Genomic DNA, 25,732 nt, shown 5'->3' with positions numbered 1-25,732 from the left:
ACCCAGAAGAACCAGAACGGGTTACTTCCAGGTTTCGGCAGTTGCACATGTGCAGAAGTGCTAAATCATGCTTTGCACATGCGCAGAAGCGCCGAATTGTGCCGCTGCAGGTTGCGGGCACTGCGGGTTGCGAACATGCATCCCACATGGATCACGTTCGCAACCCGAGTGTCCACTGTATTTTAGTGTGACTTTCTCTGAATACACAAGTTTGAATGCAATTTTGCCTCATCGACACAATTTTGTAGATCAGAGTTCCCCAACACAAAATGTTGCATCCCTTAATATGTGCATTGTTCTGCACACTTTAGGATATGCTTTCTGCACACATTGCAAAATTTGGAGAACTCCGAATTTTGAAGGTTTCAGTTTGCATATTGTTCCGAAAGGGCAAATTAGGTAGTGGGGAACCATTAAATGTAAACTGACTTGCGTTTTTTCACCTTCCCTTTCCGCCTAAAGGTAAAGGTAAAGGGACCCCTGACCATTAGGTCCAGTCGTGACCGACTCTGGGGTTGCGGTGTTCATCTCGCTTTATTGGCTGAGGGAGCCGGTGTACAGCTTCCAGGTCATATGGCCAGCATGACTAAGCCGCTTCTGGCGAACCAGAGCAGCGCACGGAAACACCGTTTACCTACCCGCCAGAGTAGTATTTATCTACTTGCACTTGGACGTGCTTTCAAACTGCTAGGTTGGCAGGAGCAGGGACTGAGCAATGGGAGCTCACCCCGTCGCGGGGATTCGAACCGCTGACCTTTTGATCGGCAAGTCCTAGGCGCCACCCACGTCCCCCCTTTCTGCCTACTGCCTGTTAATCAGCCTGGATCCAGTATGGGGAACCTGTGGGCTGCCTGGTGTTGTTAGACTCTTGCTCCCATCAATCCCGGCCAGCGTGGTCCTGCTGTTGTGCAGGAACATCTGGAGGGAATGCAAGGCTGTGATGCTGGAGCCATAAATGTACATCTTGGCACCTCATCGGGCATCCGGTGGACACTTCCTTCTTTTCAAACTGGTGCAACAGCAACATTGCACCTAATGACATCCTCAGATTTTCTCAGGTTGCATTGCACAGGCTTGGGGGCACCGTAAAAAGCTTCCCAGTCAGCACTTCCCCACAGCAAAGAGCTACTGCAGTCGAGGCTTATCTTGGCTTGATTTTCTTTTTACCCAGATCCTTTAAATCCTTGTTGTTCGGCTTAGCGAGGCTGGGTGCCTTCAGACCCCGCCCCCCCCAACAATAAGGGATTGGAACAAATCTGCAAAGCAAATGTGGGTCAACCTGCTTAAAAAAAAAGTCTGGTGTGACAAAGGAAAAGGGAATCTCTTGGCATTTCATGATATGCCAGTGGTTGCTTTGACATTGGACCGATATGGCTGTTCCACACACGAAAAGTGTGTACACAAACACTGTGAGTGCTGGTGTTTCTTTCCTGCTTTCTCTTAAAAAAATATTCAATCAAGATTAAGGCAAGGAATCAGCACGTTCACAGTTGAAGGCTACCTTCTATGGTAGCAGCAGGTTTTGTGGCCCACAAAACAAGTCACAAGGAGATACTTCAAACAGCAACAGCAAGTTCTTACCTCCTTGTTCTAACTTCTGACCCTTACCCATGGGGGAAAAAGGGGATTCCAGGCCTCTTCCTCCTCTCCCATTTAAGTTCCTGCATATTTAAAGCATATGCATTTAAGCATGCACCTAACGTGTGGACAGGTGCACGTAGTATTTTAAAGTTGTCTGCTCCCAGACGACACTGGAATTCCCTCCATGGAGATTTCAAACTGGCTCCCTCCTTGTTGTCCCTCCATTGGCAGGTGAATACCTTCTTGTCCCAACAAGGCTTTGGGGGAACTGGGTGCTTTTAAATGAAAGGTGCCATGCTGTTTTCGATTATTATATGTACGGTTTTAACAGTTTATCTGTTTAATAGATTTATATAGCAATAGATTTTAAACATGTGCCCACTCAACCGCTCCCATGGGTGGAACTGGGACTCCCGCAGGTGCCGCACATTCGTAAGGACTCAACCATTTAGCGTGGAAGCAGCTACACTTTGGAACTCCCTGCCTGTTGAGGTCAATCGGGCTCCTTCGCTTCACTGTTTACGGCACCTGCGAAAAACATCCCTGTTCTTAGGCAAGCCTACCCAGGCGCTTAGAAAGCTGGGGTCAACTTTAATCTTTTTTAATGGTTGTTGTTTTTTAAGTGTGTTTTTAAAGTACAGTTGTCAATTTTTCTCAATGTCACTGCCTTATCCATTTGCAAATGGCTTGGAGGCGATTTTTTAATCTTTTTTTTTTAAAAAAACAACAACACACCAACCAGGCAGTGTATATATTTGATAAAATATAGAGAAAGAGAGTTTTGACTACATCAAAGTTTAACTGCTTTTTCCCTATGTTTTTAGCAATTCTCATTTTTATCCGTAAGCCGCCTTGATCCCCTGTCAGGGTGGAAAGTCGGGCTAAATAAATACACAACTATTATTATTATTATTATTATTATTATTATTATTATAATATTAGAGGCTGCCTGCGTGTCTCTGCATGGAACATTAGCCTCCGCCGCAAGCTGCCTCAGCTGCGCGCGCTCACCCCACGGAAAGGCGCATGCACGCGCGCGAAAGAGAGAGAGAGAGAGAGAGAAAAGAGCCATTGCGTGCGCAGGGCTACTTCCTTGTTTTCCTCACGTGACAAGCCTCCTCCTGAGAGAGAGAGAGAGAGAGAGAGAGAGAGAGGCGGGTGGTTGGTGGTAGGCGGAGCAAGCGCGGGAGAAGGGGGGGGGGGGAAAGCAGCGTAAAGGGCGATTGGTCCGTTCGACGGGTGATTGAAAAGCGGTGAGTCGGACCGGTCGGGCGAGCGGCGCGTGCCTCTTTCCCCCCTCCCTCCCTCTCTCTCACACACACACACACACCCACAACCGTCAGGCGCGAGGGCGTGTGTGTGCGCGCGCACTCTCTCTCCTCCTCCGTCCTTCCTTCACTCCCTCTATCGCGCGCGCTCCCGCCCCGGGAAGAGGAGGAGGAGGGAGGAGGAGGCGGCGGCTGCAGGAGCCTGCGCGAGAGCGAGCGGCGCGGAGGGAGGAGGAGGAGGAGGAGGAGGAGGACGCGCGTCCAGCAGGCAGGCAGGCAGGCAGGCAGTCGAGGCTGGCGGGCGGAGAGCGGCTCGGCTCCCTCCTCTCGTCTCGTCTTCCCGGGGACTTGGACCTGGACCCCCTCAGCCGCCGCCGCCGCCGCCGCCGCCGCTGCCCTCCGCCTTCTTCCTCGCCGCGCCGACCCTTCCCTGCTCCTCCCGCCCCCCAACTCCGGCTTGGGGAGGGGGGGCTCTCCGCCGAGAAGGGAGGGGGGCCGCCTGCGCAAGTTAGTAGCCCTCTGAGGAGAAATGTGTGGGGGGGGCGCTGAGGGAGGAGGAGGAGGAGGAGGAAGGGGTTTTCCTCTTCTCTTTTTATCATTAGTATATTTTTTTGGCGGGGAATGACCTCCCCCCCCCCAACTCACGCCTCAAACACCCCCCCCCCACCACCACTTGTGGTTGTGGGTTTTTGTGTTTGTGCCTTAGGTTCATTGAAGGCGCTTTTCTGCCCACTTTCCATCTATTTTAGGGTGTGTGTGTGTGTGGTTGTGTTTTTTTTTTTGGGGGGGGAGGGAAATAAGACCTGGGATGAGGGAACAGCCCCCTTTTTTTTTCCTGAGGGAGATATCAAGAGGATTTCTCTATCCCACCCCACCCCCTGCACCAAAAAAAAAAGGGAGAAGATGATATGAATACGGACTTGGGGAGTTAAGCTTTCCTGGGGTGGGTGGTGGTTGCTTTTTTTAATGGGGGGGGGACTGTGGTTTCCCTCTCCCCTCCTCCATTCACTTTCCTGCTAGGAAAAAGAAAGATCTGGTCAGGAATTTCACTTTCTGAAAGGCAATAAGAAGAAGAGAGGGTGTTACAACAGAGAAGGATCCGTTGCTGTGGTTCAAAAGGCTCTCTGAGGTTCCAGAAGATGCACCCTCTTATTTATTTTTTTAAAAAGGAATGGGCAAAACAGTTGAAGAAGATCCCTTATGAAGTGTAACAAGAGTACGCCGGTGTTTGCAGCTTGGAAGCCCACTCTTTTGGGATCTGGTGTGGAGATGGTTGGTGGTCTTAACCTTGGGATCGCCAGTCTGCACCCCTCTCCTCCCTCATCCCCAAGCGGGCACTAACGTAGCCTTTAGGATAATCTTGAGAATGAGTCAACTGGATACCCTGTTTTCTTAAGTGGGAGAATCGAAGGAACTCTCGAACTGTGGAGGAAAAGAAGAGGCTCCAAGGAGATGGGATCTATGAGGCAGGGTTCCCCATGGAAATACTCTGTAAGGAACTGAGGTGGAGGGACACCCATCCTTTCTTCCTTCAAAATAAGATGTCTTTGAAAGAAGTGAGCCTAGTGATGATGGGGGCAGAGACAGGCATCTCCTGTCATCCCACCCACCCCCCTCTACAGAAGCAGGCTGTGAACTCTATTCCCAAAAGGGTGCCGTGCAGTCAGAAGAGAAACTAGGTGCAGAAAGGGGGGGGTGCGGATTACTTACACGCCTCCCTCAGCTAAAGCTTCTTTGCCCTTTCTTGTGTTTAATGCTCAGTCTCTCCTTGTCTGTGTTCATCTTTTTCTGCTGGGCAGGATCATGCCGGACCAGATCACTGTGTCGGAGTTTATTGCTGAGACCACAGAGGATTACAATTCCCCAACCACATCCAGCTTTACTACCCGGCTACAGAACTGCAGGAATACTGTCACGCTGCTGGAAGAGGTAAATAAACACTTGTCACCTTTGCTTTCTGTGTATGGTTGCATGGGGAAGCCAGTTAACATACATACCGCCCTGCTTTCTTCACGACTATAGCGTGGATGCCCTTCGGTGATGATTGCAGACAGTGCTCATGTCTATGAATTCCAAGGGTTTCGGTGTTAAATGAGGTTGAATATTGTCTCTTCTGTGTCTTGTTATCCTGTGTTGCTTTCCTGATGTCAGTAGTGTTGACTGCAGCAGGATTGTTTGATGACATGATTTATGCAGAGCAAACGGTTAGACAGAATGAATGAAGCTTGATGTGTCTTTGGCACAGATGAAGCAATGGATAATTGGTGGCAAGGACAAGCTGTAGAGGAGATCTCTTTGAAATGGGAGATTGTTGACAAATATTTTGGGCTGTGATGTTGAAAGAGGAGGAATGCAATGCAAAATGATGCAGTGATGCCGTCTCTTGGATGGTAGAGCAGCTCTGCACAGCCTGATTCATGTCACCCATCTCAATATTAGCAGTTGCATGTCATTTTCAGTCTAAATCAGGCAACATACCTATACAGTTCCTAATATTTTTGAATATTGTACTTGATGTGGGATGCATTGTTATTTAAAAATCTGACATTGAATTTTGTTCGCGTGGTGATTAAAAAGCTTGTGGAGATCACAGCAAGGTTAAAATTTGATTTTCCTATCATGGTCCACATGGCTTCTTAAACGAAGTCTTGAGTTTCCAGTTACTTTATTTTTCAAAAGGTGTTGTTCATATTATAATGGTTTTGTGCATATTGTAACAGGCAAGATAAACTAGCTTTATTGAAATTGCAGAAGAGCTTTCTTTCACACATGCACAATAAAATTGTACTGATCAAGTTTGTGATCTGGGGGACCCAAAATGCCATTCCAAAAGATTACCGTATTTTTTGCACCATAACACTCACTTTTTTCCTCCTAGAAAGTAAGGTGAAATGTCTGTGCGTGTTATGGAGGGAATGCCTACGGGTGGCATGCCTACGGATTTTCCTCCTCTAAAAACTACGTGCGTGTTATGGTCGGGTGCGTGTTATAGAGCGAAAAATACGGTAGTTATAATTACTTCCTTGTTGAAAGTAATCTTGTATATTAACAGCCTGAGTGCTACTAAGTAATTGGATAATAGAATTGGAGGATAAGACCAGTTGTTTGTGAATATCTTGTTTTTGAAGTGACATTGATTCAAGCTTGCAGATTTGCCACACTGTTGGTTTGTAGTTGCCCCTGCAAGAGTACTCTCAAGTAAAATTTCTCCCAGTGCTGTATGTAGTTAGTCAAACATTGCTGTCAGCTGTTCATGTGACTCCAGAAAGCACTGAGATGGGATGCTACTGCATCTGGTTGTGGAAACAATGGTGACCTCTTCTGTCTAAAGTGTTGCTGGCCCTTGGAGGAAGTCAGAAAGCTATCTATAAGCTCATATGGCAGTGCCTAGTGCTAGGCAGTTTAGGACTGTCTGCTTTCATATCAGACTGTGTGCCTATACTTCAGGCTTTCTTGTTCTTTGAAGAGTTGATAAACATATAGACAAAAGGAAGTCAGAGTTTTGCTTGCAGCCTGACAATCACTCCTGGTATCTCCCTCTGGCTTTCAGATCCAAGAAAGGGACAGGGAAATGTGGTATGTACAACACACAAATAAGCACAAAAAATATATTTTCAGGGTCCAGGTGAAGAGATGGGAGGGATCTTGACAACTGAGTGCTCTGCTGAGCAGTCACGAATTTCACTCTGGCGTTCATTTTGAACAGACATATAACTTTGAAATACTAGTACTGGAGCTTCTAAAACAACATGTTGGTAAAAGAAAACTGGCAATACAGTCTCTCTGTGTTATATGTAGTCTGGCTGCATAAACTGGTAATCCGTTGAAAACTTGTGTTCAGTTTAAGTTTTTCCTAGGCCATTATGCTGAGTGGAGGAAGCAGGCTACTAACTTGTGTCAGAATGTGGTTCAAAAATATGTATTTTTTTCAGTGCTGCAGTCCTTAACACACTTAGTGAGGAACAAGTTGGGTCCACTATGCCCAGCATGTATTCAGATGTTGGAGAATTTTCAAACAATGAATCCAGGGAAGTGTTTTTAGTGGGGAAACTGCTGCAAGTGAGAATGTTCAAAAAGGCTGTTAATCCACAGTAGGAGGACTAGGGATCAGCCTGTTTTTGTTCGGTACCCTTCCAAAAGTAATTTAATCCCTTTCCTTTCTTTAGTAAGTCATTGAATCAGTGAGAATGTGACAAAATATCATTTTTATTTTGTTTCCACATTCCTTTATTCTAGCCAACAAGACATCACAGAGATGAATTCCTCATTTTCATGTCATAACAAATGGAACAAATTCATGAGGGGGAAAGGAAGTGATGGAATTCATTGGCTTTATTGATTATAGTTTCCTCCTCTTTTTCCAAGTAACAAGCCAGATTGCTGATTATTCAGGCTTTATGCTCACTTCCTTATGACTTTATATAATGCTAAGTATAATGCATCTTGCCTTGCTGGAGGAAGCAATCCTTGGAATGGTCTTTTAAAGACTGTATTCAGTGAAAAGGCTGGACAATATATTTCTGTCAAATGGCTGCAGCAGTCAAAATCCCCCCTGGCAGGTTTTTAGAAGAGAGCCTGTTAATAAAGTACTAGCATTTTTCAGAAAAGAAACATCAGAGATCGAGTTCCTGAAGAGCTCTTGTATAGCCAACTGGAAGCATACTTGAAAAAGCCTGAATCCAGTGTTCAGTCTTTCTATAAAGCGGAAAGAAAGTAACACACAATTGGGTCAGGAAAAGGTCGATTTGTAGAATAATCAGAGGTATTTTTTTGTCATTGCTCATATCATCAACTTTTTATTTTATGGAATGCTGATGAAGCTGTGAATGCTCATGGGTGTAGCATAAAGTAAATACAGTAGAAAATAGTAAAGGGAGGTAATTTTGCAAACGTGTCTACCTTCTGCTTATCAAAGAGGAACAGCCATTAACTGGTATTCTTTTGCACTGTTGGAGTATCAAATACCTGCTCCAGAAGGAATGGAGAACCTTGGGGACCAATGAGCCCTCGGAGCATCTCTGTCTACCCCTTGGAACTCTCTCTGAGCCATACCTCTCACTGGCCCTGCTTGCACCCTCTGGAATATGTCCCTGAACTGTGATAATGTTTCATGCTTGCCTGGAAGGAGGGTAGAGAGGGAAATGTGAGTGTGAACAACTTTTTTTACTGTACCAAAGGTAAAATTCCTATTTATTGCTCTGCTTATTTATTACCTCTGTCATGCGATCCGAGGAAGGAAGTGTGGCCGTTGGGCTGAAAAAGATTCCCTACCTCTGTGCTGCAGTTTTTGAACAGAAGTAATTTTAAGTCTGGATGGCAGGGAAATGTTTTATTACGTGGACGTTTTGCCTTCAAGATTTGATCCCATCATCTTAAATAGTTAATAGAGTATAATGTTTGAACAAATGGCAGTTCTATTGGCATGACAGTGTAGTTCTGGGATGAATGTCAGCATAGACACTTCTCAAATGAGAATCTGTATGCCGTTTCTCCAGGTTCTTCCTTGAATTACTGTGGCAGTACTGGCTGGTCGAAGGACTCCTCTGCTACTATGGATATGCAGTTAACTGTGCAAGGATTGTTAAAGTTATAAACTGATTTCCAGCAAAGTGGTTTTATAGTCTATTTTCCCTTGATGCTCAAGCCTGGGGGTTGTCTTTCTGTGTGCACATCTGCTGCTAAAACAGACGTCCAAGGACTGCTCCTTACTAACCAGAATATATTGCACATAAGACCACTAATAGAGGATAGACTATTTGGGGGAACTTTTTGTGTGTGTGAAGGGAAAATCACCTGACTGAACTTAGATGTGGGGTAGGGCAGATCCATCAGGAGTTCATTTAGAAAGGATAACAGGAATTGTAATTTAAGTTGACTTTGGGAAGGTAACTGCGTACTATTAGCTTGGATAAAATAAAAGCCTACTCCACGCAATATCTAATCACAGCTGTTTGGCAGTGGAACATACTCCCACAATAAGTGATGGACTCTTTCCTTGGAGGTTTTTAAGCAGTGGTTGGATGCCTTTGTGTCATGGATGCTTTAGCTGTGATTCCTGCATTGCAGCGGGTTGAACTAGATGCCCCTTGGGTCCCTTCCAACTCTAAGATTCTGTGAAAGCCTCTATGAAACCTGTATTTATTCTAAGTGCACTTTCAACACATAGGGAAGTTCATACAGGAGAAGGCATTCTTTGAGAAATGAGTCCAAGCCATTTAATACTTTAAAGAGTATAATTGGAACCTTGAATTCAGCCTGGGAGCCAAGGCAGACACTACAGTTGAGCTGGGATCACTGAAATTTGCTTCCTGTAGTTAGTCAGTAGTGCTTGACAAGCATCTGCATTTTGTACCAGCTGAAGCTCCTCCAGGGGCAGCCTCATGTAGAGTTTAGGAAAATAATCCATTCCAAGGTGTGTCCCATGTATGAATGGTGGTGGACTGATCCTGATAGTTGAGAAGAAGAAGAAGAAGAAGAAGAAGAAGAAGAAGAAGAGGAGTTTGGATTTGATATCCCGCCTTTCACTCCCTTTAAGGAGTCTCAAAGCGGCTAACATTCTCCTTTCCCTTCCTCCCCCACAACAAACACTCTGTGAGGTGAGTGGGGCTGAGAGACTTCAGAGAAGTGTGACTGGCCCAAGGTCACCCAGCAGCTGCATGTGGAGGAGCAGAGACGCGAACCCGGTTCCCCAGATTAGGAGTCTATCACTCTTAACCACTACACCACACTGGCTGTAGATGCAGTAGACAATTTATCTTTTTTTAAAAAAATCTTTTTATTAATTTCAATTCATTATACAACACCAAACATTAAAACAACAAAAAAGACAAACAAAAAAAGAAAAACGAAAAGTAAAAGAAAAACATTACATAACATAAAACACCAACAAATTAAACATATAATACCTAAATAACTAAATAACACAACAATAATTGACTTCCCTTCAACTCGGTTTCGGAATATGTTACAAAAGGTTTTCTATCTGCAGTTTCGTTTTCTTAAGTCTCTTTATGTCGCAGGCGTTATATCGAGCCTACTGTGATTTTTAAATTTTTTACATCTGTTTCAATATATGCCATAAATTTATTCCATTCATTGTTAAACTTTGTGCCTTTTTGGTTTCTTATTTTCTGTGTCATTTTTGCCAATTCTATATATTCAAATAATTTAGATTGCCAATCATTTATGGTTGGGATTTTTGATGTCTTCCAGTTTTGTGCTATTAATGTTCTAGCAGCCACGGTTGCATATTGGAAAAGTGTTTGATCTTCCTTTTTAATTTCTTCTCCAATTATCCCCAAAAGGAAGGCCTCGGGTTTTTTTGTGAAGGTATATTTAAATTTTTTTTAGTTCATTGTAAATACTTTCCCAAAATTTTTTAATTACCTCACAGGACCACCACATGTGATAAAAATTGCCTTCCTTAATCTTACATTTCCAGCATGATTTGTCTCCGGTTTTGTACATTTTTTCTAATTTTACAGGCATGATGTACCACCTGTACATCATTTTTTCCATGTTCTCTCTACAAGCCAAGAATTTCATGCCTTTATTCCAAAGTTTCTTCCACTTCTCAAACTATGTTGTATCCAAAGTCCATCGCCCATTTCACCATTACCTCCTTTATTTCTTCATCTTTGGTGTCCCATTCTAGCAACTGGCTGTACATTTTTGATAGGAGTTTTGATTTGCTTTCCAATATTTCTACCTGGAATCTAGATTTTTTTCCGTTCATCCCAACCTTTTTGTCTTCGGTCCACAAAGCGTTGATTTGATGAAATTGGATCCAGCCTGTTAGTTTATTCTTTATCTCTTCATATGACCTAATCTTACATCCATTTTCTGTTTTTACTAACAGATCTTCATATGTCCATCTTTCTCCTTCAGTATTTATTTTTTTTACTGTTAAGATGTCGATTGGTGATAACCACCAAGGGGTCTTTCTTTCCAGTAATTTTTTGTTTCTCTCCCATACTTCCAACAGTGGCCCTCTAATAATATGGTTAGGAAAGCCTTTGTGGACCTTTTCTTTATTACGCCACAAATATGCGTGCCAACCGAACCTTATGTTGAAACCTTCTAAATCCAACAGGTCTGTGTTTTTTATAATAATCCACTCTTTAACCCAGCAAAGGCACGAGGCTTCATAATATAGCTTCAAATTTGGAACCGCAAATCCTTCCCTATCTCTTTGATCCGTTAATAATTTGAATCTAATTCTTGGCCTTTTTCCTTGCCAAATGAATTTAGAGAGTACTTTCTGCCAATCTTTGAATACTGAGGTTCCCCTAATTATCGGTATATTTTGAAATAAGAACAGCAATTTCGGCAATAGACTCATCTTAATTGCTGCCATCCTTCCCGACCGAGAGAGTTTTATTCTGTTCCAAGTATCCAGGTCCTTCTTTATTTCTTTCCAGGTGTTTGTGTAGTTGTCTTCCATTAGATTTATATTCTTCATGGTTAGCCAAATTCCCAGGTATTTTACTTTTTTAATTACTTTAATACCAGTCTGTAATTCAAAGTGGCTTTTTAACTCTTCTTTCATATTTTTGGTCATCATTTTAGTTTTTGTTCTGTTTAATTTAAAGCCTGATAACTTTCCAAATTCCTCAAGCAAATCTAACACTTTACTAACACTTTTTTGTGGGTCCTCTAATGACAACATCAAATCATCAGCGTATGCTTTCAATTTATATTCTTTTACACCAATTTTTATTCCACGTATCTCTGAAATTTTCCTTATCTTATTTGCAATAATTTCCAATACCATGATAAACAAGAGAGGTGATAGAGGGCACCCCTGTCTTGTACCCTTTGAAATTTCAAAAGAATCCTTCAAATTATTATTAATGATTAATTTAGCTCTTTGGTTCGAATATATTGCTTTTATTCCTTCCAGGAATGTGCCCTCTATCCCTGCAGTTTCCATACATTTTATTAAGAATTGCCAAGATACATTATCGAACGCATTTTTGGCATCAATAAACATTAATACTGCAGGAATTTCATTTTTACACTCCAAGTATTCGATAATGTTTATTACGTGTCTTATGTTATCCTTTAGTTTCCTATTAGGTAGAAATCCGGCTTGATCCTTGTCTATAAAGTTAACACTTTTCACTGAGTGCATTTTCTGTTGCATTTTCTAACTTATATAAGCTTCTTTAATAGGTGCAGAAATACTTTAAAAAAACAACAACCTGTAGAATCTTACTAAATTTGCAAATGTCTAAGGCAAGCTGCAGGCAGTATTAATCTACCTGGGTTCTAAAGTGTATTATTTTTACCAATAAAGGAAGGTTACATGATAATCTTGTACTAAAGCTAAAATAATAGGATTATTTCTGTATTTTATGTCCTTGCTGATTTGTTTCAGTAATATTCAACAAAGGTTTTATTGATCTTCTTGTATTGCATTTTTTTTTCTTGCTTAAAATATATTTTGGAATTTGATAGAGGCACACAGCCACACTCTACACATTAGTTCTCTTCTGTTCATTCATCTAGTTTAATTATTTTGCTACAAGCCTATACCACTCAAAACATAAAATGTAATGGCCCCTTTATTTTTCACTTACCACTAGATACAGTGGTACCTTGGGTTATATACGCTTCAGGTTACATACGCTTCAGGTTACAGACTCCGCTAACCCAGAAATAGTGCTTCAGGTTAAGAACTTTGCTTCAGGATGAGAACAGAAATTGTGCTCCGGCGGCAGCAGGAGGCCCCATTACTGCAGTCAGTGAAATAGAATAAGAGAGTTCTAGTTAAAACAACTCTGAGCAATATTGTTCTTCCTAGCAATCTATTATCAGATTATTTAATTTGACAGTTATAAAATATTCTGGCCATTGCTTCTAGAGCACACCAAAACCTAGTTAGTCCATTATTTCACACAGTGGCCAGCCAGGTGCCTCTGGAAAGTCTGCTTATAGGTCTAAGGGCTATAGCCCTCTTCTGCTATTGTTCCATAGCCACTCTGTTCTTCTGCCAGTCTGCTTCATCGAATGGCTGTGGGTTCCAATACAGGGAGAAATGCAGGGTTCTAATAGAGGGAGAAAAACATTTTGCTAAACCGTTTTGTTGCCTGTTCTCCCAGCTGAGATATATATTTATGGAGCTATTCACAATCCCTATTAACCACCTTAAATATTTGGATGTTATCATCAAGGTTGAGCACCTCACTTTTTATGCCTAACTGTACATTAATTAAGAACAAACTAAACAGCACTTGTCCCAGTACAACTAATTGGTAGGCTCCACTGATCCTATCTGTGCCAAGTGTTGTTCCGTCAGCACAACATCCAAAGGATAATATATAGTTTATATGTGTAAGATCTTCAGCATGTTTTAAAGCACAAAGGCAGGAATATTGCTTATTTGTGTCTTCTATAATAGCTGAGGACATAACATTTAAGAGTTTTGGTAAAGGAAATCCTATCTCTGAATTTCTGCATGTCCTTTAAGCAGCAAGGTGGGACAAAAGAATGCAAAGGGGACATTTCCTACACAACAGCTGACTTTTAGAAACTGATATAGGGAGCAATCCTATGCATGTGAAGCTGCTATAAAGCAACCTGGTGTAAAGTTACACCAGATGCAAACTCTGGTCTGCAGCAAGGCTACTGCTCTGCTGAATCCTAACAGAAGGAAAACAAGCCTGTAAAATAGTATTCTATGCCGGGTTGCCAGGTCACACGACCAAGCTGAATGGACTTGGGATCTAGCCAAGCCCCCCTCTCTGATCACGCACCTGCTGCCGCTGCCACCCCTTTAAGGGAGCATACACCAGCCTCTGTTCAGCCAGGATAAGCAAGATACTGTATGCTGGTGTATCTTTGGCTGAGCCAAGGTTGGGAACTTAACATTGGCTGAGCCACAGAACTTTCAGCTGAATTGGGAGTTCTGCTGCATTCTTACCTTTGTAGAAGCTGTGTTGGGTCATCTTCAGCTAGGCTTGTTCATCCATATGTATCATAACATTGTATTTAATAACACTTTCCACCAATTAGCCAGGAAGTGACATTAAGCTAACTGGCTTGCATTTCTCTGGATCCCTTGTTAAATTGGCTGCTTTCCAGTTCCTTGGAGACTGATGTTAGAAGATCAGTAATTTCATATTTCAGTTCTTTAAACTCTTGGGTGAATACCATCTGGCTCTAGTGACTTGTTAACTGTCATTTTGTTGATAGGTCCTGGAATTTCCAATCTCTGTCACCACAATTTGTCTCAGTTGTTCAGAATTTGTTCTTCAATATGTCCTGTTGGGCACAGGTATAAAGTATATGTGTAGAATTATATATATTACCTTTCTCTATAACACCGTGCAGGTAGGTCAGTCCTTCTGTTCAGTAGAGAGAGCTCAGGGTGGCTTTCCTTAAAAGATTTTCATCACACTAGAGTTAAGGCCAGAAACATAGGTTTAAATATTCACCATGTTCTGCTGGCATGAACTTAATACAGTATGCAGTGTGGAGTGCTGAGGGAGTAGGATACACACATGCAAGCTCTTAGTTACAATTTCATCTAATGGCATGAGTAAAAAAAGGTGCCAAAAGTTGTGGGGATATGCTGTGTTAATGGAGTGTCCTGTGTCTCTTTTCTTTGATTCAGCTGGATAGAGCAGCTGTTGCCAGGTTGATGAATGGAGGTGCTTGGCTTCTTGACAGAGCTGTTGCTGGATGTATTTAAAAAATAGTTATGTTAAGAGGAAGATCAACTTTTGGAACAACAGTGTTAAGCTAATATAATGTAGTGGTTAGAGCATTGGGCTAAGGCCTGGGAGGTTGGGGTTCAATCTCCACACAGCCATGAAACTCACCTTGGGCTGGTCACTGTCTGTTAGCCTAACCCTAACCTATGGTACAGGGTGGTTGTGAGGATAAGTAGGGGAGAAGGAGAACTATGTCTACCATCTTGAGCTTGTGAAAAGATAGGTGAGATATAAATGTAATAAGTTTATAACAAAACATGGTTTACCAAACCTTATACCACAATTTAAAGTACATTTGAATGTATATTAACTTGCAGTCCATTGGAGTTCATTAAAATACAGTGAACTTAGAACAAAAACTGTTGTGACGCAGTATGTGTGGGGTTGCCTTTGAAAAGAGTCTGGAAACTCTTACTGGCCCAAAATGTCATTGTCATGTTTGACAGGTGCTGGCAAAACTCCAGTTTTGCACTATCTCCTTTGGTTGTCTTTCTGGGCCCAGTTTAATGAAGTGTGTGTTCTTAACTTTTAAGCTTCAAATGGCCTGAGGCCTTGGGGGCTTGAAAATCGCATTCTCCTCTGTGTTCTCTCCTGTAGGCATTGTTCAGTATCTGCGGCCCTGCTCCATGTTCCCTTGCTTGCTGGAGCTCAGCTGCTGGCAGCAAGAGATGGAGTTGTTTTAGTCTTCCCATAGGGGCCTAAGAAAATGTGGAAATTTCAGAAGGCTTTTGGTGGTGGATAAGTGTTGATTCAGATTTTTGCTGGTTTCTTGTTTTGTCTTTCATCTGCTCTGGACATGGTTTATTGCTCTTATGTTTGGATTTTTTTGGAATGTTTCAGTTATATGATTAGTTGCCTTTTGTTTCCTACAAAAGAAAAGTGGGGTTATTAACTCAAGTATATTTTAGAACTGAGCCCTTGATTAGTAAATATATTGAGGGCTACAGTTAAGAAGAAAATGCTTATAGGGATAAAAATATTTTCAAAATCGTTTATTGAGCATTTGACAGCATTCATTTCATGGTATTCAATTTAAAGTTTTTCATTTTGCTTCTGTGGATTACCTAGTGCCAACTGAAAAGTGAAAGAAAGGGGAAGAGTTAAACTGCTTATGCATGCTTGAGAATTCAGTGTCCGTATAATGCCTCCCCAAACTTACTTTGTATTTATGATACAACAATCTCTGCATTCCATATTCTAATATAGGGAAGCATTTTTCTTTGTTGGACTGCATGCAAGCTGTGGAGTCAAAATTGGGACACCCCCCCCACTCCTTCCTTGCTCAGTGGGCTGTCAGGAAAGGAGATTACTCTCACCAGATACTTAAACTGATTGGTGGCAGAAGGCGTTTCTCATTGGAGATTGCTGCTCCCTCCATTGATCCATCTATGTTGGCTGCCCCTCCTGCCCCTACACCTGCAAAACATTAAGCCGAGGGCAACGTGTAACCCACCCCATTCTAAAAAGTGACATCTTCTGCAATCATAGCAATAAAATAAACACTCGGTAGTGAGTTGAATGAATATTTTTATGGCGATGAACAAGGTTGTTAGATTTAAAAGTAATGCATTCTCTATGTACTAGAACGTGTGCAGTAAGATTAATGCAATACCACAGGAGTGCTTCAGCACAAGTTACTCTTAGGTGTAATTAATGCTTTTGAATAAATATCAGTAGTAAGTGTCATTATGTTGTACGCATTGAAACTAAATGCAGAATAAGAATATGAACATCAATACTTCATAAGTTTAGTGATTTTTTTCCAGGCGGCTTCCACCCTGCTAATGGATGTGTTAATGTTGGAGACCTATTGTGCAGTAAAGTAAAGGTAAAGGACCCCTGGATGATTAAGTCCAGTCAAAGGCAACTATGGGGTGCAGTACTCATCTTGCTTCAGGCCAAGGGAGCCAGTGTTTGTCCACAGACCGCTTTCTGAGTCATGTGTCCAGCATGACTAAACCGCTTCTGGCGCAACGGAACACTGTGACAGAAACCAGAGTGCACAGAAATGCCGTTTACCTTCCTGCCGCAGCAGTACCTATTTATCTACTTGTACTGGTATACTTTCAAACTGCTATGTTGGCAGAAGCTGCGACAGAGTAATGGGAGCTCACCCCATCGTGCGGATTCGAACTGCTGACCTTCTAATCAGCAAGCTTCCATTGTTAGTGAATCTGAGTGAATAGAAAAACTGACACAATTTGACTGGGATAAAGCAGTAAAACAAAAGCCTGCCTGTAATTAGAGAAGGACTGAGCAGCCAAATTTATCCCTGTTTAAATTTGGTAGTGCTCAGTCATAGGCCCATCACATATTGTGTAGACTGTTTTGAAAGAACGCTCCCTCTCCAAACCTGCATTTAAATTGTGCCCATTTTGTATGTAAAATACAAACAAACAAAAAATTTGTGAATGTTTACATAACCCTTTTTTTTTTAATGTACATTTTTCCGCACTGTGAGAATGTATCACAGAATCTAGATAAGCATGTAATCCGATTGGGAGTGGTGTTCTAGTCTGCAGGCAAGTTCAGCAGCATTAGATTGGGTCAGTCTTCTGAAAAAAAGCAGGCTAAATGAATTCCTTTTCCATTTGAATCTGTAATCTGTGTTGTGAAAGTGGACAGTCTTCTGGTGTCATTTGTAAGAGATGCTGGCAGAATAAAGGTATTAGAAGCCTGTCCCAGGTCCTCAGATGTTCCAACTGCCACTCTGCTGATTAATTATGCTATGGTCTTGGAAACAAGATAGAGAATCCAGCAAGGATGGATTTCCAGCACTGCTGCTGTACATTGATTTTGAGGATCATTCTGGATTAAGATTCTCTTTGATTTTTGCTTCTTACAATAATCTAGTTTATGTTTGACTCCTCATAGTAATTCCATGATGGTTATGTAGCACAGTGCATGTTGCATTATTTCACAGATGGAAACTCCACATTGATCTTACTCAAGAATAATAGCATTCGTGATTATTCAGTGACTATAGTGCTATTCCTGTAGATAGAGCTTGCTTTATAGCAGACCCATAGTAGAAATGGCTATTTTTATACTGAAGAATCACTGAGCCTTAAATACAACTTATTACGTTCAGTTATTTATTTTTCTGATTATAACTTCTGGTTTTAAAAACCAATATCCAGAAAATTGTATTTTGGGAATCAGTTTGATGTGAGGTTTTTTTTTTTTTATATATATATATATATATATCTGTAGATGTAGAAGAGAACGTAAGCAACACCTGAATATGTCTCTTTCAATATCGCTCTCCAGCCCAAACCTCTAATGTTTCCATCTGGTTGAGCCAGTGATTTGAGGTAACAGGAACATAAAGAAACAGAGTAGTGTATGAATTGCATGAAACTCAGCTAGAGTTTGCATCTTCTACTACTGTACTCTCCCAGTAGCAGCCTTTCATTATTCCACCGCTTGTGGTCAAGTATGAGCTGAACAGTCAGCTACTGTTGGAAAATGAAGTTGAAGTTTAACTGCACTTTTAAAGGAAAGTGATTCATAAGGGCAACAAATAGATAGAAGGGGGAAATGCTAAGTCATGTTAAAATTAAAAATAAATCCCAGAGGATGCTTGAACTTCCATTTTCAAGCTGAATACATTGCCACATGCCAAGTAATCCGTTTCACTAAATTACAAACCCCAGATGACCTTTTTGAGAACTCCTCCTGTTTTCACCCACACCACCCACATCTGGAATTTTACTGTCCTTTTGAGTCTGGGTTCCACCCAAACTGCTTTAGTAAGCTTTCCCACGCTAAACTTGCAATCTTACACACACTTACCTGGGACTGTATTGAGTAAATTTACTTAAGATCAGGCTGTATAGTTCTTTTAAGAACATTGAAGGTGATGTCACGAATGGATCATAATTATTTATTTATTTTGGTCCTGGTGTTACTTCCGGTCAAACAAATATTGTTAAAACCTGTTAATTGGAGAGAAAAATAAATTGATTTTTAATTCATTTCATTTCAAGAGGAATTATGCTTTTGTCATACTACACAACAGTTGCGGTTCTGAGGGGAAAGACTAATTTTTCTCCATGTTGCCTGCCTTTTTAGGCTGATGCAGACTTAATGTGGTATATCTTTTAAAAATGGTTAAGGGGTTATGGAATCATGTGCACATTTACCAATTGCTTCTCTGTTAAGCATGGACTCCTACTACTACCAGACTCTACAGCTGTTACACAACCAGCACTAACCAATGTTTATCTTAACCAGCATTTGAAACTGGGGTGCTGTCTTCAGGAGTTTTAAATAGTTACAGCTAGTGGGTGAAGACTTCATAGCTTTATTTTGTTTATTAGTCTCTGCCATGTTTTGAATGTTTTGTGCTTTGTATACAAGCATGCTCCTCCCTTCCCTTCATCAGTGTGACCACAGGAAGGAAATTGGGCCTTCTTTTTCTTTCTGCAAGGAGAAAAGAAGGAAATTGGTCTTCTTTTTCTACCTGCAACGAAGCATCTATTAATATTTTCAACTAACAGCTAGTTTTGTTTAAACAAGAACTAATGGTGGTTGGTTTACGTTATGGTTTGTCCAAGTAAAAAACAACATTCTGGCTTGTTTGGGCAAGTGCAAACTAATCAGAGTTTGCAATTTCATCCAAAGTGGGACAAACTTCATTTGAAAACGAAAGCAAATGCTTCCATTCTCCTTGCAAGCACACTGGAGGAGGAGGAGAGAAGGCTCCTCATAAATGTTGATGCTAAAATATTTTGTTTTAACACAAATATCTAAGATTTTGTTATAAAGTTCATATGCAAAGTTTGTCAAGCAAAGATAAGTGTGTTAATCATAATAGCAGTGCTAATGCATTTACTAGGTTGCTAAATAAGCAATACTCTTACCTCATATTGGAAAAGTTGTGAATTTTTCAACATTTGAAATTACTTGAAATTACTACTACTGGACCCAGGAGTGCAGTCTGTGAGTTTGCTGAGCAGATTGTTCCTATGCATTTTGCTTGGCTCAGAATCTTCCAATCCAATATTGAGTGAAATAAACTGATGAATGTTTTAACAATATAAGTGTACAATGAAGAAATAAACTAACTCATAAATAAATTGAGAAGCTTGTTTTGGTATAGGCAGCTGGCTGTGGGGGTGCTACATTGCAGGGAGTTGGACTAAATGATCCTTGTAGTCTATTCCAACTGTATGATTCTAGGAACATAGCTATTGTGGTTGGTATTCATTGATAGCCTTATTCATAAGGACTGTCGCTGCCATATGATTCCAAAGTAGCAAGTATGGACAGTTTATTTCCCCTTTTCCCCTGTTATTTCAACTTAATGGTAGTAACTTCACAGTAACTGTGGCCCACACAAACAAGGTTAATGAGTGAAGAGAGAAGAGCAGGGAAGACTTGGGCAGCCCACAATATTTCCACATACACCCTCACATCTCTAAGTTCCTGCTTCTCTCTAATGAAGCAGCAAGTGGCTTGAGCCCCACCATGCACGGAGCTTATACTTGGCATGAATGGCTAGTATAAGCAGATGCATAAGCAGATCGTGAGTCACTGCCCTAGGGGAGTAGCAGAAAGTCCAGAATTAATATGCCTGTGGTCTGTTGTGGTGCTATGCACATGAAACAATAGCTGCTGTACCTGTACCAGTGTGCAATAAGAATAATTGCATTAAAAAAAATAAGTGGACCTATAACTGGTATATTATTCTTAATTTTTGAATTGCATTGACGTTTTAAAGAAATGTGATGCTGTATATTTGAATTGTCAAGATTAATATATGCTAATGTCAGCATGAGTTAATAGAGAATAACCTGATTTTAGATTTTCAAATAGGCATTTAAAGAGAATTAAGAGAAGCACTCAGTTGCCCTTTAAAACTTGATAATTCCTTTTGTAACAGGTAGCAATAAGTTTTCCTTCTTTTTCTTCACAATTGCAAAGAAAATGATTCATTTAGTTCTGTGATTATCGAAAATCCATAGGCAAAATACAGCTGAAAGCATTTTCACGTGTTTGGGGGTGGGAGTCTGGGAGTAATCTACTACTTTTGGTGTACTGTTACGTGCTTTCTTAAACTGTTAGGTACTATTCCTTAGCTGCAGACACACTTCTTTGCTTTTTGGCTAAAAGTTTTATACTTCAAATTCTGGATATTCCATATCATGTTGAATTTGAAGCCTGCTGCAGTGGCCATGTACTAACGTCATGTTGACCATAGCCATAGTTAGGGAAATCAGCCTGTGAATGGACTGTGAGCTGGTGTATGCAGCTCATGTCGTTCCTGTTTCATTTCTCCTCTGCTAGAGTAGGGAAGCAAGCCGTGAAGTGGCTGGCTAAGTGTTGCATGTGAACCACTGCTTGTGCTCCCCCCCCCCACCAACCACACTGTGAGAGGTAAGCAGAGAACAAACTTTAGCTGCTCTGTGCTAGGTAGCTGATGTTTAGAAATACGTATTAAACCAGGGTTTAGTAATTTCTATGTGAGCAGTGCAAAACCTTAGCCCTGAGATAAAAGGGGAGGATTAATTCCACTTGCTTCTTCTATCTGGCCATTAACTCAATCTTCTTATTCTCCGTGGCTCTATTCTGTGTTCAGTTTGCTAGATAAGGTTGTAACTAAGAAAAGTGATGCTTTGTTCTAGAGCGAAGGAAATCAGCTGTTCTTGCAGAGACAGCGGTAATCATGTATTTAAAATCAGTGGTTTGGGGAAAATAAAACTTTTAATTACTGAGTACTCTGGTATTACAGAAAATGTGATTGATGCAAGTTAAAGGGAGACTAATCCATCAAATGTTTGCATAGGATTTTTATTTGCAAATATAACACAGAAAGTGGGGGGTAACCCACATCCCCAGCTGACATTAACAATAAAAATGTTATTTCAGTAATAAGATAAGCAGTCCATATGTCCAAATAGGTATCTAAACAAGATTGCTGTTTATAAGTCATGTGTACAAATGTAGAAAGGGCAGTGAGAACTTCAGACCGCTGGGTACTAGATGGTGAATGTTTGTCATTCCAGCCTTGCAATATCTTCTTTGGCGATCACTTGCAGCCAAGTAAGATTGTCTTCCATAAACACGGTTTTAACAATGAGTCCGTAAGTGATTGTGGAGGCTAATTCTGGATCCAAACATTCTTCCACAGTGGAAGGGTGGTAGTTGATCATGGTGTGGATTTGCCAAGCGTGCCTTCCTCTTAGCACGTTTCTCCCTTGCGTCCTGAGTTCAAGTGTCTTCAAAGCCCATGACACCTTTGGTAAAGGCTGTTCTCCAACTGGAACACTCGCAGGCCAGTGTTTCCCAGTTGTCAGTGTTTATACTACATTTTTTTTAGATTTGCCTTGAGAGAGTCTTTAAACCTCTTTTGTTGACCACCAGCATTACACTTTCCATTTTTAAGTTGGGAATAGAGTAGTTGCTTTGGAAGACGATCATCAGGCATCTGCACAACATGACCAGTCCAACAGAGTTGATGTTGAAGAATCATTGCTTCAACGCTGGTGATCTTTGCTTCTTCCAGTACACTGATATTAGTTCGCCTGTCTTCCCAAGTGATGTGCAAAATTTTTGGGAGACACTGTTGATGGAATATTTCGAGGAGTTAGAGATGGCGTTTATAAGTGCTCCATGTTTCACAAGCATATAGTAAGGTTGGTAGTACAATAGCTTTGTAAACAAGCATTTTGGTTTCCCTGCGAATGCCCCATTCCTCAAACACTCTGCGCTTCAGTTGGGAGAAAGCAGCACTTGCAGAGCTCAGGCGATGCTGGACTTTGGCATCAATGTTGGGCCTTGTGTAAAGATAACTGCAACAAGACAAGATATCTATCTTAAGGGGATTGAATATAGCCAGAATCTTCCTGCCATTGTGTTTTCGGGGTCTGCTTCAGAAATTACTAGGACTTGGACTTAAATATCAATAGTACTCTTGCTATAGCTACTTTGCCAGCTGCTAGTAAGTACTTTTAGAAATAGATTATAGTTTGTTCTCTTTCTGTCTTTGCTGCATATATATGTATATGTACTGATAGACAGGAGAGAGTATATCACTCATTTCTGTTTCATATTTTGCTGAGGTACTTGTGAGTTTGAGATGTAGAGATTGTCACCTGAGAGCCTGATGTCATTTGACACACATATATTGGCTTGTATTCAGTGTTAGTCATTCTCGGAATAATTCCATACATATTAATGGACATGACCAACTTTGGTCCATTTGATTTAATTTGTCTACTCTGAGTAAAATATAGGTGGATACAGCGCAATCTCTATGCCTCTTCTGCATTTTTCATCCGTAATCCTCTTCCATCACAGTTCTGTATTTTTCATGTGGATTAAAAAAAGAAGGAAAGAATATTTGTATTTATATACATTAATATTTGTTTTATAATGCATTTCCACTCAAAATAAGCATTGAAAAAGTATTTATACAGTTCTTGAGCTAAGAACTGTCAGAACATTTGAGAAGTGTAAGCGCTGGTGGATGGATACATACATTGGTTAGAAGGGGCAGATCAGGTCAGCTTTGTATCAGAATTCACAAATATCAAATTCCTCAAACATCCCTAGCCTACTTTAGTACACAGTACAATCTGTGCTAACCCTTACAACGATGTATAATAGGATTATCTTCCACAGGAATGGTATCTCCTCATGTGGTGAACAGGAAAAAAATTATTTGCTGTATACCAGCTGAGACACAACTCTCTATAAAAAGGAAAATGTGCTTCAAAAAGAAATCAAAGCTTCCTTCTGGGTCCTGGAAAGTCCCCTATGTTGTCAGTTTAACAAACCTCATTGCTAAATCAGTTGTTTCAGGCATCTTGTAGAGCCATCTTTCTTTTACCCAGGCTCTCCCTGACCCATAAAGTCAGGCTCTGTTTTTATTTGTTTGAATGCCTGTTTTTTATGTACTTTTAGACAACTGGTTTTTACATTATTATTTTTTTAAAAAATAAAAATCACTAACAAGGAAAGTTTTCAGTTTTTCTTGTGGAAATGATGTATTCAGGCTTTTTTTTTTTAGTTTAGTTTATTTTTCCGCCAGTTCACAGGTTTATTGTTCTAGCCAAAGGCCATGACAATCTTGTAGCAATAATATCAATAAAATAACACAGAAATGAGAGTCAGAGTTGGTTTAAATGGTGGTATGACTGATGCTTTTAAAATGTTTTAAGGAGTGAAACCGAGTTGCATTCTGGCTCCCACTCCTTTTAACTTTTATATTGATGATTTGGTGCCAATGCAAACTCCCCCTCCGTAGTAATTAGGAACAGAAAGATCTTAATTTAGATGTATGCAAATGATGTAGTGCACCTCTCTCTTTCTCAGGTGGGCCTCAAAAATCTCCTGGAAGTTTAATTTAAAATGCAGTACAGTGGTACCTTGGTTTACAACCAAAATCCGTTCCGGAGGTCTGGTTGTAAACCAAAACAGGTTGTAACCCAAGTCAAGCTTCCGCCAATAGGGCCTCCCCCCCAAAATTGGTTGTAATCCAAAAAAGGGACACAAACTTCCGGGTTTGATGTGGTTGTAATCCAAAACGGTTGAAAACCAAGGTTCCACTGTACATTTCACTGCACAGCAGTTTGCATATTGAAAACCACATTTTGGGGTGCATGGTGAGAGCAAAGCAAAATGGTTACATGAACTCACAGCTCTCATCTGAGCCTCCAGAAAATCCCTACATGTTTCTCTTTCCCCTCCATACCAACCCAAGAATTACATGGCCACCAGAATAGGGATTGCCCAAGATCGAGTGTTGACCTTTTTCAGACCAAAGGACCCCTTGCAGGTGGTAATGACAAGCAATCTCTCTCCTCTGTCTGTCTCCCTCTCTCTCTGTTGTCGGTATTTCAGACTTAAACTCAATAAAGAAATATGTGAAAGAAGGAAGGAAAACAAATGTTGGCAATTTTCATTAGTATATTTTAGTTTTTCTTCCTGAGGGAGGGCAGTCGGATAATTTCAGGCACCTTTTCTAAATCTAATTACTGATATGGTTAATTCTGATTGTAATTGTTTTGTATTTTTAATATATAATTTTAGCAGTGTGTGTGTTTTTACAGTGCCCTCGGATCTTTCAGCAAACAAACAAACAAGTTGGCAAACCTCATTTAATTTCCATTCTATAAGTATTAAGTGCACAATCATAATCCATATCTATGGTCAGTAACATTCAGCCACCATTAATTAAGATGCCTTTTTCATTCTTGGTTACTTTTACCACTGGTAGAAATGAACTGAAAGTGTTAAGTCACTTCACCTCAGACACCAGACACCCAGCAGATGGTAACATTTGTGAATTGTTGTTGATCTGAGCAGGATTAGTTTGGTGACCTAGGGGTGAAAGGCTGTCTATCCCATTACTATATCCTAAGACATCAGATACCCTATTTTGTTTCAAGAACCAGCAAAAATGGAAGAATCATAGAGAGAAACCAAAGCTATTTTGATAAATACCTGTTCTATATTATTTTGTATGCATTGATATTCTTCCATAAATAAATAAAGGGCTCTACCATCGCCATCGATCCCCGGCATTGAATGTGTTGGCCTAGTGTGGGGCTCCGAGGTGAGCTTGGCTGTCTGGCTGGTGTACCGGCCACCTAGCGCACCAGCAGCCACCCTGTCAGGCCTGCTGGAGGCGGTGGCCGGCTGGGCCTTGGAGTTCCCTAACCTATTGGTATTGGGGGACTTCAACATCCATGCTGATGCCACTCCCTCCTCACAGGCTCTGGACCTGGTGTCTTCCATGGCGACACTAGGGCTCTCCCAGTTTGTTTCGGGCCCCACACATCAAGCAGGCCACACGCTGGATTTGATCTTTGGCGTCGGTATAGATGTGATCATGTTTCCTTCGATGAAGGTGCCATGGTCTGATCACTATGCTCTGAAAGCCAGGATTGACGTTCCACCCCCACCCTGCTTGGGTGGCGAGCCAATTTGGGCTCGCCCGCAGAGGCTGATGGACCCTGATAGATTCCGTCAAGCCTTGCGGGACCTTTCTCCCCCTGGCGACTCATTGACTGAGTGTGTTGAGGCCTGGAATACCCAGCTCCTGGCAGCCATCAATGAGATCGCACCTAAGCGCCCTCTGCGACCCCGCAGAAACCGGGCTCCCTGGTTTACCGAGGAGCTCCGGAAAATGAAGCGGGACCTCAGACGGCTAGAGCG

The 25,732-nt window shown here is 41.3% G+C and overlaps 1 protein-coding gene across 5 annotated transcripts in view; it reads left to right on the top strand.

Annotated features, from left to right (window-relative positions):
• The window catches only part of ASAP1 (ArfGAP with SH3 domain, ankyrin repeat and PH domain 1), a 141,681-nt gene that overhangs the window by 49,997 nt on the left and 65,952 nt on the right, over positions 1–25,732 (top strand). For 3 of the 5 annotated variants that reach the window (XM_079984204.1, XM_079984200.1, XM_079984201.1), the window contains exon 3: positions 4,649–4,778. In XM_079984204.1, coding sequence (XP_079840330.1) covers positions 4,649–4,778 — 130 coding nt within the window. Of the gene's footprint in view, positions 1–3,018; positions 3,357–4,435; positions 4,529–4,648; positions 4,779–25,732 lie in introns of those variants that run through there. The other 2 variants (XM_079984202.1, XM_079984203.1) reach the window with 2 other exon arrangements.

The sequence above is a fragment of the Podarcis cretensis genome (genome assembly GCF_951804945.1).
Source record: "Podarcis cretensis genome assembly, chromosome: 7".
Taxonomy (NCBI): Eukaryota; Metazoa; Chordata; class Lepidosauria; order Squamata; family Lacertidae; genus Podarcis; species Podarcis cretensis.
Note: the sequence above shows the minus strand (reverse complement) of the source record. Positions and strands in the feature narration are given on the sequence as shown.